At 39.4% G+C, this 17,108-nt stretch overlaps 1 protein-coding gene across 1 annotated transcript in view; it reads right to left on the reverse strand.

Annotated features, from left to right (window-relative positions):
• Positions 1 to 14,222: 14,222 nt before the first annotated feature.
• Positions 14,223 to 17,108, reverse strand: part of l(2)05287 (WD repeat-containing protein l(2)05287) — a 188,534-nt gene continuing 185,648 nt past the window's right edge. The window contains exon 16 of the mRNA XM_071663178.1: positions 14,223 to 15,149. Coding sequence (XP_071519279.1) covers positions 14,993 to 15,149 — 157 coding nt within the window. The 3' untranslated portion in view covers positions 14,223 to 14,992. The remainder of the gene's footprint in view (positions 15,150 to 17,108) is intronic.

Below are 17,108 nucleotides of genomic sequence, written 5' to 3' on the forward strand. Positions count from 1 at the left end.
AACTTGTCCAAGAATTAAGTTACCTCATCACAATGGCACTACCTTTTTCGAAAATGGGTCCAAATCATCCAAGGAGGCAAGAGGCAATGACCCTATTTCAACAGAACTATGACTGACCCATGTGGCGGCTGGACCCACCGTCCCCAGGAGTTCCTTGCACCCAAGCATTCCACTACCTCGTGATGTACGCCGTGCTGGCGCTCATAACTGCCTCGGAAGAACAGCGGCAAACGGCTGAGTTTCTCTGGAACGACGCCAGGCGGACCAGTACATGAGCCCTAAAGGGGGAAGAGATTAACCATAATGCAACGTGGAGCTGGTTACTCAATGAGCGGCATCGTTACTTCCAAGGTCCTACAGTATTAGCGTTCTTGGACGCAGCCACTACCGCATACAGTTGCCCAGACAGAACACACTATTTCTTAAACATTTTACATTCTAATATCCCGTCTTAATCTTGGTTGTATAATCTAAAAGTCCTTCAACCATTCATATATATAATTTATATAAACTTGGTTTAGTAGCATCGCTCGCTATAAACAAGATTTCTTTGAACCATATTATGTCTTTCTTCAGCAGCCCGACTTCCACAGTACTTCCCGTATTATTTCCAATCACTCCGGGTTTTATCTTGCTTACTTTCTTTCTTCTAAAGCTAATGGAGCTACGGACCAGAAATAATTTTTGGCATATGACAGACAGCGCTGCCAGACGTACTACAAATTGTACAAGTACGATGATTTTGGTTTATGTACGATGTACAATGGAATTCATACGATAATTTGAAATTTGGGACGATATTCTTATATAATTTGCAATAATATTTTTTAGAAAAACAAAAAATATAATGAGGGAAAAACCACTGAATAATTGAAAATAATGAAAATAGTTGTACCTGGTTAAATTTGTCAAATAATACACTCTAACAGTCTCGCGCAAGAGTATCGGTGCTGCGAAGAGGGACTTTCAATTAATCTAGTGTCGTTCATACATATGTCTGAACAGTCTGATAAGCATAATGGAGTGGCGTGAGAACGTTATCTCGGAGAGCAAAAATGGGTTTGTTTGAAGGAATAGTGGTTCCAACAATGTTATATGGTAGCGAGGCAGGGGCTATAGATTACGGTTGTACGGAGGGTGGATGTGTTGGAAATGAGATGTTTGAGGACAATATGTGGTGTGAGGTGGTTTGATCGAGTAAGTAATGAAAGGGTAAGACAGATGCGTGGAAATAAAAACTGGTTGAGAGGGCAGAAAAGGGTGTGTTGAAATGGTTTGGACATATGGAGAGAATGAGTAAGGAAAGTTTGACAAAGAGGATACATGGAGGTGGAGGCATGGAGTCAAAAAGATTTTAAGCGATCGGGGCCTAACATCCAGTAGGGTGAGAGGCGTGCAAGAAATAGAGTGAATTGGAACGATGTGGTATACCGGGCTAGAGGTGCTGTTAATGGACTCAAACAGGGCATGTAAACCATAGAAAGGTCTGTGGGACCTGGATGTGGATAGGGAGCTGTGGTTTCGGTGCATTACACATGACAGCTAGAGACTGAGTGTGAGGGAATGTGGCCTCTTTTGTCTGTCTTCCTGGCGCTACCTCGCTGACGCAGGGGGTGGCGATGCTGTTTACTGTGGGGCGGGGTGGTGCTTGGGGATGTATGAAGGCAAACGAGTTTGAATATGTACATGTGTATATATGTATATGGCTGTGTAAGTGAATGTATATATGTCTATGTACATGTGTGTGTATATGAGTGGATAGGTCTTTCTTCGACTGTTTCCTGGCGCTACCTCGCTGACGCGGGAAACGGCGATCAAATTCAATATAAAGTGAAATAGCATTAATAAGATAGCCTTGATTAGGGCTTTAGTTGCCGGTGTCAACTCAGATTACATAAAGGAAAATAGGGAAAATATACATACCTAAAAGATGGGTTCGATGTGATAGAATGTTACTTAAAATTAGCCGAAATAAGAAAAAACTATACCATCCAAACTCCCAAGGTTGTGCTCGTACGAGCTGGTAGAGCACTGGCGACTAAAAAATAGAAGTTTCAGAGCCAAGGAACTCAAGTAAACTATTTTGCCCAAGAGCTCTCATCAGATCAGTGTCCCCAAAACCAAAATACTTCTTAAACATTGAAACAATTGAAAATACAAAAAATTTTAAAATGAGAAAATGAAAATAAGAAAAATAAAACAAGCAAGACTCATATAACAAAGCTTTACACTTACCCAGGGAGAAATCAAAATTTTGCAGCCAGAGAACGTTAAATAAACTTAACATTCGCAGCAAATGCTAAGATCTTACCAAACACTTCACTAAAACATATCGTTACGTGAGTATTTCAATACTCTTGTATTATGTTTTATCCAATTTGATCAAGATACAGCTTTTCAGTTTACTGTTTTTATATCAAAGGCTTACTTCAGCATTTAGGAGTCTGGTCTGGTGAAAGCACAAACTTGACAATTGAGTTTTCTTAGGTCACGAATCTTTTCCATCTTTATATGACACAGTTTCATCAGCTCAAATGAACACATCATAGGAAATCTGGATAGTATACAATGTTGTTTTGGTGTATTTCATATATATTTCTAAGCATTGATGTCCTCTCCTCCTTGTCTGTAAGACATCTTATCCATTCGCTACCTCTATTTCTATTATCACTTAACCCTGGATAAGTCGAGAGCTGTAGCACGAAGGTATAGCATTATATACCTCGGCCTTGCATTGTGCGCGAGAGGGACGAAGCATATGACCAATTCCGGCTCACTATCCCTCGATGCCAGAGCGGTTTTTTATTTTTTTTTGTAATCAAGTATCAGGCAGCAGCGAGAGGGGCAGAGCTACAAGCATGCCCAGGGCAAATAACGGCGGGTTGTCATTTACCATTAGTGGGAAGTTGATAAATGTTGATGGTCTATCTATCCGAGTTTGTCCCTTTCTGATACCCTACTGCCGAAGGTTTTCATGCCCTCTAGCTACAATGGGGAAGCGAAAGGACTTTACAAAAGAGCAAACAGCTTCAGTTATTGGTCTGTACGAGGTACTGAGGCCAGTAAAGTAAATATCGAGAATTGTCGATGCTGGCGTCTGATCAATTCAGGTATGAACAAAGATTTTGCAACAGCGAGGTAAGGCAACACCAGCGCGCAAGGGAAGACCCGGAAAAGCTCGTAGAACTTCATCACGCACATTAACCATTCTGAAACGTCAGCTAGAAGCGAATCCACGTTTGTCAGCACGAAAATGAAAAGAAAAAACCCAAGACTAAATGGTGAGGTGTTAGTAAGGACCGTTCATCGACGCATCCACGACGACCCGCACTTCAGCTGCCATCGCGCCCGAAAGAACCCCTCCTCACCATTAAGTAATGGCATCCTAGGATCGCGTCTGCCAAGGAATACCTTCGGTGGGATAAGTAGAAGCACAAGCTATGGAGGGACGAAGCCGTTTTCCGTGACTGGGAACAGAGTTGTCATGCTTTTCGGCGGGACGGGATTGATGCTCTCAATCCCAAGTTCGTTTTCATGACTGTTAAACACCCTGATTTTCGCATGGTTTAGGGTTGTTTTTCTTATCATGGAATTGGTGACCTTGTCATACTGCCCAGACATCAAACCATTAATCAGCATGACTACTTACCAGACTTGTTTTCAGAAGTGCCATGCGGACTTGTTCATGTAGGATGGTGCTCCTTGCTATACGGCAAAATCTGTGTAGTAGCTTACTGACTATGGAATCCACTTCATCAATGATTGGCCTGGAAACAGCCCAGAAATTAAGCCGAAGAGAACTTGTGGAGCATCATTAAGCGACGAATTTCGGGGAAGGATACTAACCGTGTTCCCAAGCTTGAGGCGGCCATTCGTGAAGAGTGGCATAATTTGGACCCACAGATTTTCAATAACTTGGCAGAATCGGCGTCATCACGCCTTCAAGAATGTATAAATATGAATGGGGAGCAAATGACCTATCAAAATTGTATATAGATAAAACTAATGAAGTTTTATCAATTTGCTCCCCGGCACATAATGCACTGTCGAGGTGTGTTGATAGTAGTAGGCAGTTGGAACATTAGGTAGGACCCTCTACAAGCACTTTGCTAGAGTTGTCTTATGCCAGTAGCCTGTTAAGGGTGAGGCACTAAAAGCTGAGAAGTGGCACTGGAGTTTACTAGTTATGGAGACTATTGCCGTGGCCACCTTCTTCATGGAGTTCTATTTGGGAACTGGCGTCTGAGATATGTTCTTTTGCTTCTAAAAAGAAAAAAAAGTTTTCAATCAGCATTTATGATATACAGTACTTCAGTTTGGGAGACATCTGATCAGAGTAATTAGGAAATATTTTTCTTTGGCTAAGAAACATTTTCTTATTTCTTATCAAATACTGTTCTACCAGCTTATCAAAATATATCTTAGACAAAATGGATGGTATATATGGTGTTATTCACATATATTTCAGCCTATTTCAAGTGTTCATGAGGAACCTCTTTCACCACATTTGTATGATATCTTACTAATATTTCACCATGTTTCTTATATTTTTCCTTGGAAAGCTGAGGACCATATCACTTATTTCTTGGTTGTTTCATGTCTAATGATATTCTTTCTTTTCATAAAAAATACATCTTCAGTGTACTTGACTAGTTTGGCATTCAAGACATATTTCTTGGTTGGAATACTAATCTGGGGAGAGCAGTTGTGTAAAATAAATAAATATTCTTTGGTTGCTACAAATCTTTTAATTTGCATGTCAAACCCTGTTCTACCAGTTCATCTGAATACAGAATTAGTAATTGTGTTGGCTTTACTGTAAGTGGTGACATCAAACTTATTTTTCTTTAGTAATCCAGATTATCTTATCTATCTATTTATCTGCACTTCTGATGCCTGTTCCCAACTGGAACTCCCATAAGGGGGTGGACTCAGCAATAATTAACTCCAGTGCCACTTCCTCACCTCTGCCAGGCTGCTAGCAGAGGGCAACTCCATCACAATGTTTGCAGAGGCTTCTACATAATGTTCATACAGTCTACTGCCTGCTGCTCCTGTTTAATGTTCTTACCTAATGTTTACTCTCCTTGTATTTATTACACATGAATATATATGATACAAACAAGATATGAAAGATTTCCTATAGGATAGAGACAAGGGTTTGGAAGGAACTTGTGTTTACCAGATATATGGCTTCTCAGTTACACACACATACAAAAAAAAAAGACCCTAGCCAATGCAATACTCACCCTTGGGTAGAAAAATACCACAAATACTCAAAACTTTATACCAAAGCTGGCAAAATTGTATCCGTTTGAGCAAGGATACTCAAAACTGCTATTGATAATAGCACAATAGACTGTACTGAAAAGCAAGGACCTATATCAAAAAGGGAGGGAAAAAGAGCGATAATGTGGCTGAAGGTAAGGAAGGTACCGGAGAGGATGAAATTATGGCTGAAATGCTGAAGTATGGAGGAAAAGGTGTAACAGAGTGGATGCATCCGATATATAATCTAACATGGAAACAGAAGATTTACATGTCTACATGTGAAAGACAGACAAGAGGCCTGATTGGCACATGTCTAGGTTGTCTGGTAAAAAAAGAAAAAAAAAAATTGATGAGAGTGTAATTTTGCTCTAAGTTGACTAAGCTATCACTGACTCCCCGCTGCTGCACATTAACCTCCTTGTGTCCCCATTACCTCTGTCACTTATACAGTTTATTTCTGGCATTTTTCTCAGTATACTTGAATTTATGAAATATTTGTATAAACGACTGTTGCAGGTATTTATAGTCTAGCATTCGCACTATGTCTGACGGCAACTCATTCCAGAGCTCAAAACACCTATAGGAAAAGCTTTTTCCAACATCTGTACTACATCTTTTAGCTTTGAGTTTTATTCCATTTGTCGCGGTAACCATATTTTCTTGCATTTCGAAGATGTTCGTGATTTACTTTATCAAACTTCTTCAGAATTTTGAACATTTGGATTAAGTTGCTGCAAAGTCTATATTTTTAAGGGAGAAGAGATCCAATCAATTTAGCCTCTCTTCATATGCCATATTTTAAGGGACAGGATCAATTTTGTCTGGCATCTTTGTCCTTGCTCGAATTTTTCCGTCTGTATTTATATTTTTAGGACCAAATCTGGACTGTATATTCAAGGTGTGGTCGTACTAGCATGAGAGAATTGTTTCTGGTGTCTTGAAACCTATGTAACCTAATATTTTGTTGCCTTTTTACTTGCTGCTTGACACTGTTTCGTGTATTTCAGATTGTTGCTAATGACAACTCCAAGGTCCTTTTCATCATTTACTTCAGTTAGAGGGTTTCCAAATAATTTGCAGTCATACCATGTATTCATTTAAGAGGGTTTCCAAATAATTTGTAGTCATACCATATATTCATTTAAGAGGGTTTCCAAATAATTTGTAGTCATACCATATATTCATTTAAGAGGGTTTCCAAATAATTTGTAGTTATACCATATATTCAGTTATGAGGGTTTCCAAATAATTTGTAGTCATACCATATATTCTTGTCTCCAAAGTAAATAATTTTACACTTGTCTACATTAAACTTCACTTGCCATCTGTCTGATCACTCTGCTTGTAAGTTAAGATCTCTTTATATCATTTTGCAGTCCTGCCTGCTTACAGCTCTAACTCCTAGTTTAGAATCGTTAGCAAATTTGGAGATCTTAAGATATGAGACAGAGTTCTAGGTCATTAATGTATATCATGAAAAGAATTGGGCCTAAGACCGACCTCTGTGGCACACCCCTCAGTACATCTAGCCAGTCTGAGGCTTCGTTGTTTAATACTATACACTACTTTCTTCCGGTAAGCCAGTCCCTGATCCATGTACAGAGTTCTTCACTGATTCTGTGTGCTTTGAGTACTTTATCCGAAAGCCTTTAGGAAATCTAAATATAAATCAGACTTAATTTTTTTGTCCCAATTCTGGTAATTAAAAAATTCCAGCAAATTTGTCAGGCAGGATCTTCTATTACGGAAACCATGTTGGTTGTACAATATAATTTTTGTGTTCTAGAAATGTGACAGTTTTATCTTGTACCATCATTTTACCTTATACTGATATAAGGCTAATTGGGTGGTAGTTCAAGGCACACTTTTTGGTCTCCTTTTTTATATGTAGTTTCCAGTCAGTTGGCACCTGACCATCCGATAGAGATTTGTTGAATATTTTTGTCATGGGGTATATCAGCTGTCTCCTGACCACCATTTTTCTTGAAGCCAAGTTTTCTGGCCCGTTGGATTTGTTAGGATTTAATTGGTCCAGATATTTAAGTACTTAAGAACTCTACTTCTCTAACCTTCAGCTTTCTTCATCAGATCCTTGAAACATTTTTATTGCTTGTGGTATTTGAGATGTTTCTTCAGTTGTGAATATGGAGTTGAAAGAAAAATTTAGTGTGGTAGCCATTTTCTTGTCATCAGTAGTTAATGTGTCATGTTCATCTCAGAATGGTTCAATCCTTCTTTTACAGTCTTCCTTTATCTTATATATTTGAAGAATTCCTTACGATTATTCTTGATTTTCAAGGCAATTCTTTTTTCTTAATGTTTACTCTGTCTTATGACCTTACACTCTATGGATTTTGATTAATTCCTGGTGATTTTCATTGGTTCCCATCGATTTAAATTTCTTATATTTTCTTCTTCTGGCAAATTAATCCTTCTGTTCTCTTCATCCATGATGGTTTTGAAATATTTCAAGGTCTCTTTGTAGTTCATGGAATGTTGATTTTCAATCTCGAGTATTGTTTTCAGAATTATTCCACATTTCCTCTACCGTGTGAATGTCAAGAGGTTTTATTCAATTGGTACTGCAAATTTCAAGTCTAATGTTTTCAAAATTTGCTCATCAGTGATCTGGGATCAAGTGTTTGTCATCATTAATTTCATAATCGAAATTTATCTCAAATCTAATCCAACTGTGATTGCTGTTTGACAACTCTCGCCTACATTGCAAGTGTTTTTTAAGTTTGTCACTGGTGAGGACAAGATCAAGTATGTTTTTACCTCTAATTGGTTTTTTAATTAACTGTTCTAGAAAAGCATCTACAATCAGTTACCTTTCAGTAACCTGTTAATGTGTTCCACTTAATGTTCGGACTGCTGAAGTGTCCTCCTATTATAACCTCTCTGTTGTTTACCATAGTTTTGATTTCAATGTATAATCTTGTCATTGTCATTTTTTGCTAAGGAGGTCTGAGAATAATGCCACGACATAACTTACTTTTGAACTTCTCAGTAATGTCAATATAAAGAGTCATAAGTGTGTGTATCTACATTGCTCATCTTAATAGCACTTAGATTATTATCGACTAAGATCAAAACTCCACCATCTACCCTGTACAGGTGATCTTTCATAAATAGTTTATATCTGGGTATTGCTAACTCAGTGATTAAGTATTTCTTTCCAGAGTTAAACCATGTTTCTGAGATTGCAATAATGTTTGGTTTTTCAGTAACCACATAGGATATGAGTTCATGTTTCATAATGATGCTATGGGCATTTGCATATATTAAACTTATTTTCTTTTGAATTGATTTCTGAACTGAATTTGCCCTCTTTTTACTGTCAGTTGGCTTGTTTGTATTATCACTGTTACTGTTTGCATGTGCAGCAGCAGGAGAAAGATGGTTCTCCATCTGTTTTGGGTTCTCCACCTTCTGACCCTCCCTGCACCTGGACTCTACCAACCTAGTTCCTAAAAGTTATTTGAGAGTTGACCTGTAGTTGTGCTAACCTGCTACTTAAGCTGCCTAAATTGTCCCCAACTGACCCTACTTGACATTTTTTTGCTAATTCCTCTGTCTGTGAGGTTACCCCTACTCCTCAAGGCTACCTACCACCAAGGTCCCATCCATCCTCTACTGGTTCCATAATAGGGGTCAAACTGGATGCTTTGTTCCTCAGATCCCATTCACACTCAGATTCCTCCTGCACCGACCCACCCCCCACAGCTACTCCCTCACTCTCCTAGTTCCTTTGTTAGCTAGACCGTGATTTGCTCTCCTGAGTAGTTCATCTCTACTGAAAAATGGCCTAATATTCTCATCCAGTACTCTACCAAGGCAGGTTTTCCCTATTCTATTTAAGTGAAGACCATTCTTAGCATACAGAGATCTATCATGACTAAAATGCTCCCACAGGTTTAAACTAAATACACTAACCTCCTCCCTGCAAAGAGTGTCGATTCTTCTGCTCATCCCCACCATTCTACTGAGGGTACAGGAATCTACGTAATACCTTGGCAGCAATCCCCATATTATAAGCTTCCTATGACTTTCTTTGAACTTGTAAACAAGTTCCCTATACTTCTCTACTACTTCTTCCGACCTCCCATTGACTGCATTGTTCATCCTCACATAAATGACAATATCACATCCTTGGGATTGTTTGAGACTATGTCGTCAAACTTATGTAGGACATGTTCTATCTTAGTGCCTACATTACATAAGTTCTTCCTCTTTCTATCCTTCATATAGAACTCCCCAACCAGGATGCTACGATCATCCTTTACTTCATCTAGTATGCTTAACCTATTGTGAGTGAGAGTTCTTTCAGTAGTTCAGTAATGCAATGACAAGTTTTCCTTGCAGGTTGGAAGATGGAAGTATCTTTCAACTTCGTCTCTACGGTTGCTACCCTACTATCTAAGTTATCTACCTTAGATTATATACTTGTGTCTGTTTCCTGTATTGCAACCACTTTCACCACTAAGAATCCAGCTTCCTCTTCCCACCCTTTCATCCTACCATCAAGTTTTTCCAAGGCTTCACTGATTTTCCTAACACCTACTGAAAGCCTATCAAATAAGCTGCAGAGCAAACAAGAAGAGTACTCTTCTTCTTCTCTGAGGAGAAAGTCCCTGGTGAACTCCCAATGTCGTCTTGGTTAGGCAACTTGAGAAGCTGGAGCCATCTCCTAAGATTTCACTTAAGTTTAAAAAAATTTCACTAAAATTCAAAAAGATTTCATGAAGAATCAAGGGACTTCACAGAAAGACCTGTTTGAAACTGGGTCAGCAAGCGCATCTGCCCAAGAATTGGATGAAAACTATCATTGTTCCTTTATTCAAAGGAAAAGGTGCTAAGGATGTATATAGCAACTGTAGGTAAATAAATCAATCAAGTATGTCAGGAAAGCTGTTTGCATGAATGTTGCCTGATAAAAGTGATGGATGTGACCAAACATAAATTTAAGAGAGGGGCAAGGGGGTTTTAGGAAAGATAGGGGATACATGGATCAGATTTTTGTGGTAAAGATGACTGTGGAAAAGTATTCAACGAAAGGTAAGAAGTTGTATGCAGCTCTTGTGGATATGGAGAACATGACAAAGTTGAGTGGAAGTCTTCATTAGATGTGTTATGGTTATATGTGGTAGAGGAAAACTGTTAGATGATGTGAATGTAAGAGTGGATGGAGAGTTGAGCAGAAGTTTCAGTATACATGTGGGTGTGGGGCAGGGCTGTGTAATATCACTGTGGCTTTTTAATATATAAATGGATGGAGTGATATGAGAGATGAAGACAAAACTAGGGAAAGCACGGTGTAAAGATGGAGTGTGGCAGTGAGGTATGGCAGCAAGTGGCATGCTTGTTTGCAGATGATACTGTGTTGATTGCTGAGTGAAGAGAAGTTAAGAAGGTTGTGTGCTATATGATATGTGCAAGCACAGGTGATGGAAGGTAAATGCAAGTAAAGTAAAGGGATTTGACAGGAAACGGAGTGAGAGTATAGATTCTGCATAACTATATAGAGTGAAAGAAGAAAGTGTACTACACTGTGTTTTGGATGTCAAATGAGATGTCTTGGGCAAGTTTGGTGATATGGAAGGAAAGAGAAGGGAGAGAACAGCAAAGAGTAGAATATCCATTGGCTCCCTGAATGAAGGACTGAGGTGTAAGTATGGAAGTCAAGCGAGGATTAAGGGACAGCATAATCTTCTTGTGTTTCATTTTCCCCGTGGACTCGTAGGAATATCTTGATCATGTGCAAAATTGTGATCCTTTCCAACATGTATATGTATATATATATATAATAAAAATATATATATATATATATATATATATTATTTTTTTTTTATTATACTTTGTCGCTGTCTCCCACGTTTGCGAGGTAGCGCAAGGAAACAGACGAAAGAAATGGCCCAACCCCCCCCCCATACACATGTATATACATACGTCCACACACGCAAATATACATACCTACACAGCTTTCCATGGTTTACCCCAGACGCTTCACATGCCTTGATTCAATCCACTGACAGCACGTCAACCCCGGTATACCACATCGCTCCAATTCACTCTATTCCTTGCCCTCCTTTCACCCTCCTGCATGTTCAGGCCCCGATCACACAAAATCTTTTTCACTCCATCTTTCCACCTCCAATTTGGTCTCACCTCTTCTCCTCGTTCCCTCCACCTCCGACACATATATCCTCTTGGTCAATCTTTCCTCACTCATTCTCTCCATGCGCCCAAACCACTTCAAAACACCCTCTTCTGCTCTCTCAACCACGCTCTTTTTATTTCCACACATCTCTCTTACCCTTACGTTACTCACTCGATCAAACCACCTCACACCACACATTGTCCTCAAACATCTCATTTCCAGCACATCCATCCTCCTGCGCACAACTCTATCCATAGCCCACGCCTCGCAACCATACAACATTGTTGGAACCACTATTCCTTCAAACATACCCATTTTTGCTTTCCGAGATAATGTTCTCGACTTCCACACATTCTTCAAGGCCCCCAGAATTTTCGCCCCCTCCCCCACCCTATGATCCACTTCAGCTTCCATGGTTCCATCCGCTGCCAGATCCACTCCCAGATATCTAAAACACTTCACTTCCTCCAGTTTTTCTCCATTCAAACTCACCTCCCAATTGACTTGACCCTCAACCCTACTGTACCTAATAACCTTGCTCTTATTCACATTTACTCTTAACTTTCTTCTTCCACACACTTTACCAAACTCAGACACCAGCTTCTGCAGTTTCTCACATGAATCAGCCACCAGCGCTGTATCATCAGCGAACAACAACTGACTCACTTCCCAAGCTCTCTCATCCACAACAGACTTCATACTTGCCCCTCTTTCCAAGACTCTTGCATTTACCTCCCTAACAACCCCATCCATAAACAAATTAAACAACCATGGAGACATCACACACCCCTGCCGCAAACCTACATTCACTGAGAACCAATCACTTTCCTCTCTTCCTACACGTACACATATATATATATATATATATATATATATATATATATATATATATCCCTGGGGACAGGGGAGAAAGAATACTTCCCACGTATTCCCTGCGTGTCGTAGAAGGCGACTAAAAGGGGAGGGAGCGGGTGGCTGGAAATCCTCCCCTCTCGTTTTTTATTAATTTTCCAAAAGAAGGAACAGAGAAGGGGGCCAGGTGAGGATTTTCCCTCTAAGGCCCAGTCCTCTGTTCTTAACGCTACCTCGCAAACGCGGGAAATGGCGAATAGTATGAAAAAAAAAAAAAAATATATATATATATATATATATATATATATATATATATATATATATATATATATATATATATATATATATATATATATATGTTTGAATGGAGAAAAACTGGAGGAAGTGAAGTGTTTTAGATATCTGGGAGTGGATCTGTCAGCGGATGGAACCATGGAAGTGGAAGTGGATCATAGGGTGGGGGAGGGGGCGAAAATTTTGGGAGCCTTGAAAAATGTGTGGAAGTCGAGAACATTATCTCGGAAAGCAAAAATGGGTATGTTTGAAGGAATAGTGGTTCCAACAATGTTGTATGGTTGCGAGGCGTGGGCTATGGATAGAGTTGTGCGCAGGAGGATGGATGTGCTGGAAATGAGATGTTTGAGGACAATGTGTGGTGTGAGGTGGTTTGATCGAGTAAGTAACGTAAGGGTAAGAGAGATGTGTGGAAATAAAAAGAGCGTGGTTGAGAGAGCAGAAGAGGGTGTTTTGAAATGGTTTGGGCACATGGAGAGAATGAGTGAGGAAAGATTGACCAAGAGGATATATGTGTCGGAGGTGGAGGGAACGAGGAGAAGAGGGAGACCAAATTGGAGGTGGAAAGATGGAGTGAAAAGGATTTTGTGTGATCGGGGCCTGAACATGCAGGAGGGTGAAAGGAGGGCAAGGAATAGAGTGAATTGGAGCGATGTGGTATACAGGGGTTGACGTGCTGTCAGTGGATTGAATCAAGGCATGAGAAGCGTCCGGGGTAAACCATGGAAAGCTGTGTAGGTATGTATATTTGCGTGTGTGGACGTGTGTATGTACATGTGTATGGGGGGGGTTGGGCCATTTCTTTCGTCTGTTTCCTTGCGCTACCTCGCAAACGCGGGAGACAGCGACAAAGTATAAAAAAAAAAAAAAAAAAATATATATATGTGTGTGTGTGTGTGTGTGGCAGGGTTGCGACGGGAACAGATTAGGGCAGCAAGTATGAATATGTACATGTGTATATATGTATATGTCTGTGTGTGTATATATATATGTATATGTTGACATGTATAGGTATGTATATGTGCGTGTGTGGACGTGTATGTATATACATGGGTATGTGGGTGGGTTGGGCCATTCTTTCGTCTGTTTCCTTGCGTTACCTCGCTAACGTGGGAGACAGCGACAAAGCAAAATAAATAAATAATCTTCCCAATCCCGACATATGCAGCTAAAACATGGAAAAAATCACAGAGGTAAAAAATCTAGGCTGTGGAAAAGAGCTGTGTGAGAGGAGAATGGGTATAACTAAACAGAATGAAGAAAGAAATGAAAATGTGGACGACGTGGTATGGAAGATAATGCAAAGGGAATAAATTGTGGAGTGGTAGAGTAGGTGAAATGTAATACTTTGAGATGATTTAGGCATGTGGAAAGAATGCAAGACTGGAAGTTTATGCGGAAAGTGTGGGAGGAAGACCAACTGCGACATGGAGAAATAGACTGGAAGAATACTGGAGGGAGAGAAATGGTGGAAGAATGTCTGGAATAGTGTATGCGAAGAGGAATACAAGGCCAGGGATAAGTGGAGACTTTTGCCTGTGGCCACTCCCTTGATGGGAGTTTATGGAGGGAATGGGCTTCAGATAGGCTGAACTGAAAGATAAACAGACCATTTTCTGAAACAAGGTTAATCAATTCAATTTCATTTCATTTTCAATACTTTATTCCTTGATGGAGGAACAGGATCCTAGTACTGTCACCAGGTATCCCTGGTTAATCCCAGAAGAAATGAGGCAGACCTGTATATACTTCAATTTCAAGTGAGAGGTGTTTAAGTTGCATAACATCAACTATGTGAAATATTTCATTAAACTAATTATATAATATGCAATCCAAAAAAAATTCAGATTTGAGCTACTGTCCAGGACCTCCGCAGAAGATTGTATACACCTCTTGACATTAAAAAAACAGCACATCTTTTGCTTATAAAGACCCATCATAATCATCATCCTCTTTTTTCTAAATTACAGATTTCATTTCCTTTCATATTTCTAAAACCTTTTTGTCTGCTAATTTCAAGATGGCAGTATATCCCCTATAAAAAATACATCTACACACAGTATGAAAATGTATACATATAAAAACTTTGAATCCATGACATTCAGTTTAAACGCTTACCAATTTACTGTCAACTGTAACATGTTCAACATAAAAATACGAAACACTATACAGATTATGTACAGAAAGAAAATTAAATTTTTCACATACGGAGAATTTCTTGATATTTTGTAGTACAAATTCATTGCTGTTTAATCAATTTGCCAAATCCTCTATAAAATCTATAAACATAGATTAATTCATTATCTAAGTAATAATATATGTTTTCTCTGCACATTATTTACACATAATACATTCTTGTTTCATTTCTGCAAGCACATATAGTTTTCACATGATACATTTAAATGGTTATGCCACTCACAAAGCAAAAATATTCATAAGGTCACTAAAATCACTTTCTATAACACTCTTTAAGCCTTTCTTTTTTCTCTTGGGGGTCTTCTTTCTTGTCCTTTGAAATTCTTCCCTCTCCTCCAATTTCATATTCAGATCATCTTGAACCAGTTTCTCTTCACTTTTAAAGAAATCAATTATATAAGACTAATTATATAAAATAAACAAGTACAATTTATGAAATAAACGAATGAGAAAGCCATGTTTTCTAAAATTAGCAATCATGTTTTCATAATATGATTAAAAGAAACTATTACAACAAAATTAAAACTGCAAAGTTCATTTTGTTCATATATCAATTATTCCACAACCATGGTAATATGTTGTAAACAAGCTTCAAAATGGAGAATGGTAAAAAATTTCAAGTAATTTTTGAAGTAAGAAAATTGCAAAAATAACTCAATGAATAGTTTATGTCCCCAGGGGACATATCCTGGGGATAGGGGAGAAAGAATACTTCCCATGCATTCCTCACGTGTTGTAGAAGGCGACTAAAGGGGACGGGAGCGGGGGGGCCAGAAACCCTCCCTTCCTTGTATTCTAACTTTCTAAAAGGGGAAACAGAAGAAGGAGTCACGCGAGGAGTGCTCATCCTCCTCGAAGGCTCAGACTGAGGTGCCTAAATGTGTGTGGATGTAACCAAGATGAGAAAAAAGGAGAGATAGGTAGTATGTTTGAGGAAAGGAACCTGGATGCTTTGGCTCTGAGTGAAACGAAGCTCAAGGGTAAAGGGGAAGAGTGGTTTGGGAATGTCTTGTGAGTAAAGTCAGGGGTTAGTGAGAGGACAAGAGCAAGGGAAGGAGTAGCAGTACTCCTGAAACAGGAGTTGTGGGAATATGTGATAGAGTGTAAGAAAGTAAATTCTAGATTGATATGGGTAAAACTGAAAGTTGATGGAGGGAGATGGGTGATTATTGGTGCATATACACCTGGGCATGAGAAGAAAGATCATGAGAGACAAGTGTTTTGGGAGCAGCTGAACGAGTGTGTTAGTGGTTTTGATGCACGAGACCGGGTTATAGTGACGGGTGATTTGAATGCAAAGGTGAGTAATGTGGTAGTTGAGGGAATAATTAGTATACATGGGGTGTTCAGTGTTGTACATGGAAATGGTGAAGAGCTTGTAAATTTATGTGCTGAAAAAGGACTGGTGATTGGGAATACCTGGTTTAAAAAGCGAGATATACATAAGTAAGTAGGAGAGATGGCCAGAGAGCATTATTGGATTATGTATTAATTGATAGGCGCACGAGAGAGACTTGGATGTTAATGTGCTGAGAGGTGCAACTGGAGGGATGTCTGATCATTATCTTGTGGAGGCGAAGGTGAAGATTTGTATGGGTTTTCAGAAAAGAAGAGAGAATGTTGGGATGAAGAGAGTGGTGAGAGTAAGTGAGCTTGGGAAGGAGACTTGTGTGAGGAAGTACCAGGAGAGACTGAGTACAGAATGGAAAAAGGTGAGAGCAAAGGAGGTAAGGGGAGTGGGGGAGGAATGGGATGTATTTAGGGAAGCAGTGATGGCTTGCGCAAAAGATGCTTGTGGCATGAGAAGTGTGGGAGGTGGGTTGATTAGAAAAGGGTTGTGAGTGGTGGGATGAAGAAGTAAGATTATTAGTGAAAGAGAAGAGAGAGGCATTTGGACGATTTTTGCAGGGAAAAAATGCAAATGAGTGGGAGATGTATAAAAGAAAGAGGCAGGAGGTCAAGAGAAAGGTGCAAGAGGTGAAAAAGAGGGCAAATGAGAGTTGGGGTGAGAGAGTATCATTAAATTTTAGGGAGAATAAAAAGATTTTTGGAAGGAGTTAAATAAAGTGCGTAAGACAAGGGAGCAAATGGGAACTTCAGTGAAGGGGGCAAATGGGGAGGTGATAACAAGTAGTGGTGATGTGAGGAGATGGAGAGAGTATTTTGAAGGTTTGTTGAATGTGTTTGATGATAGAGTGGTAGATATAGGGTGTTTTGGTCGAGGTGGTGTGCAAAGTAAGAGGGTTAGGGAAAATGATTTGGTAAGCAGAGAAGAGGTAGTAAAAGCTTTGTGGAAGATGAAAGCCGGCAAGGTTTGGATGGTATTGTAGTGGAA

The sequence above is a fragment of the Panulirus ornatus genome, chromosome 1 (assembly GCF_036320965.1).
Source record: "Panulirus ornatus isolate Po-2019 chromosome 1, ASM3632096v1, whole genome shotgun sequence".
Taxonomy (NCBI): domain Eukaryota; kingdom Metazoa; phylum Arthropoda; class Malacostraca; order Decapoda; family Palinuridae; genus Panulirus; species Panulirus ornatus.